We start from the raw sequence: 427 nt of genomic DNA, 5'->3' as shown, positions 1-427 counted from the left end.
AAATGCAAACAGGAAAAACTTTATTTATATACTTACAGCATAGCGATAAGACAAGTTGAAAGGTCTGTCATTAGCTCGTAAGTGTCTCTCCTCCTCTGTAAAAACAAGAGATTCAGATAAAGAGATAGATGAAGGTATGTTATTGCATAAAAAGTCAAAGAAATTGTGTATTACTGTATGCAAACGTATTAATGTTATTAGTCCACTGACCATACTGTTGATAACAAACATGGTGCAATAAAACAAGCAGTTAATATTTAATGTAAAGTTTCTATGCATCAAATCTCACCTTGTTTTTGCTTTGTTCCACACAGCTGGCTAAAATATGACACTACTGATCCCATCTTTAGCTCCGTTTCTCCATATCTCACTCCTAGAAAGCACATGTTAGACTATACTGAGATAGCAACTGAAAGGGGAAACTGTT

At 34.4% G+C, this 427-nt stretch overlaps 1 protein-coding gene across 1 annotated transcript in view; it reads right to left on the bottom strand.

Annotated features, from left to right (window-relative positions):
* Positions 1-427, bottom strand: part of LOC109960704 (phospholipid-transporting ATPase ID-like) — a 15,485-nt gene that overhangs the window by 12,780 nt on the left and 2,278 nt on the right. The window contains exons 2-3 of the mRNA XM_020600986.1: positions 290-373; positions 37-95 (exon numbers count right to left, since the gene is read on the bottom strand). Of these exons, the coding sequence (XP_020456642.1) occupies positions 37-95; positions 290-344 (114 nt within the window). The 5' untranslated portion in view covers positions 345-373. The remainder of the gene's footprint in view (positions 1-36; positions 96-289; positions 374-427) is intronic.

The sequence above is a fragment of the Monopterus albus genome, unplaced genomic scaffold (genome assembly GCF_001952655.1).
Source record: "Monopterus albus unplaced genomic scaffold, M_albus_1.0 scaffold50.1, whole genome shotgun sequence".
NCBI classification, from domain to species: domain Eukaryota; kingdom Metazoa; phylum Chordata; class Actinopteri; order Synbranchiformes; family Synbranchidae; genus Monopterus; species Monopterus albus.
Note: the sequence above shows the minus strand (reverse complement) of the source record. Positions and strands in the feature narration are given on the sequence as shown.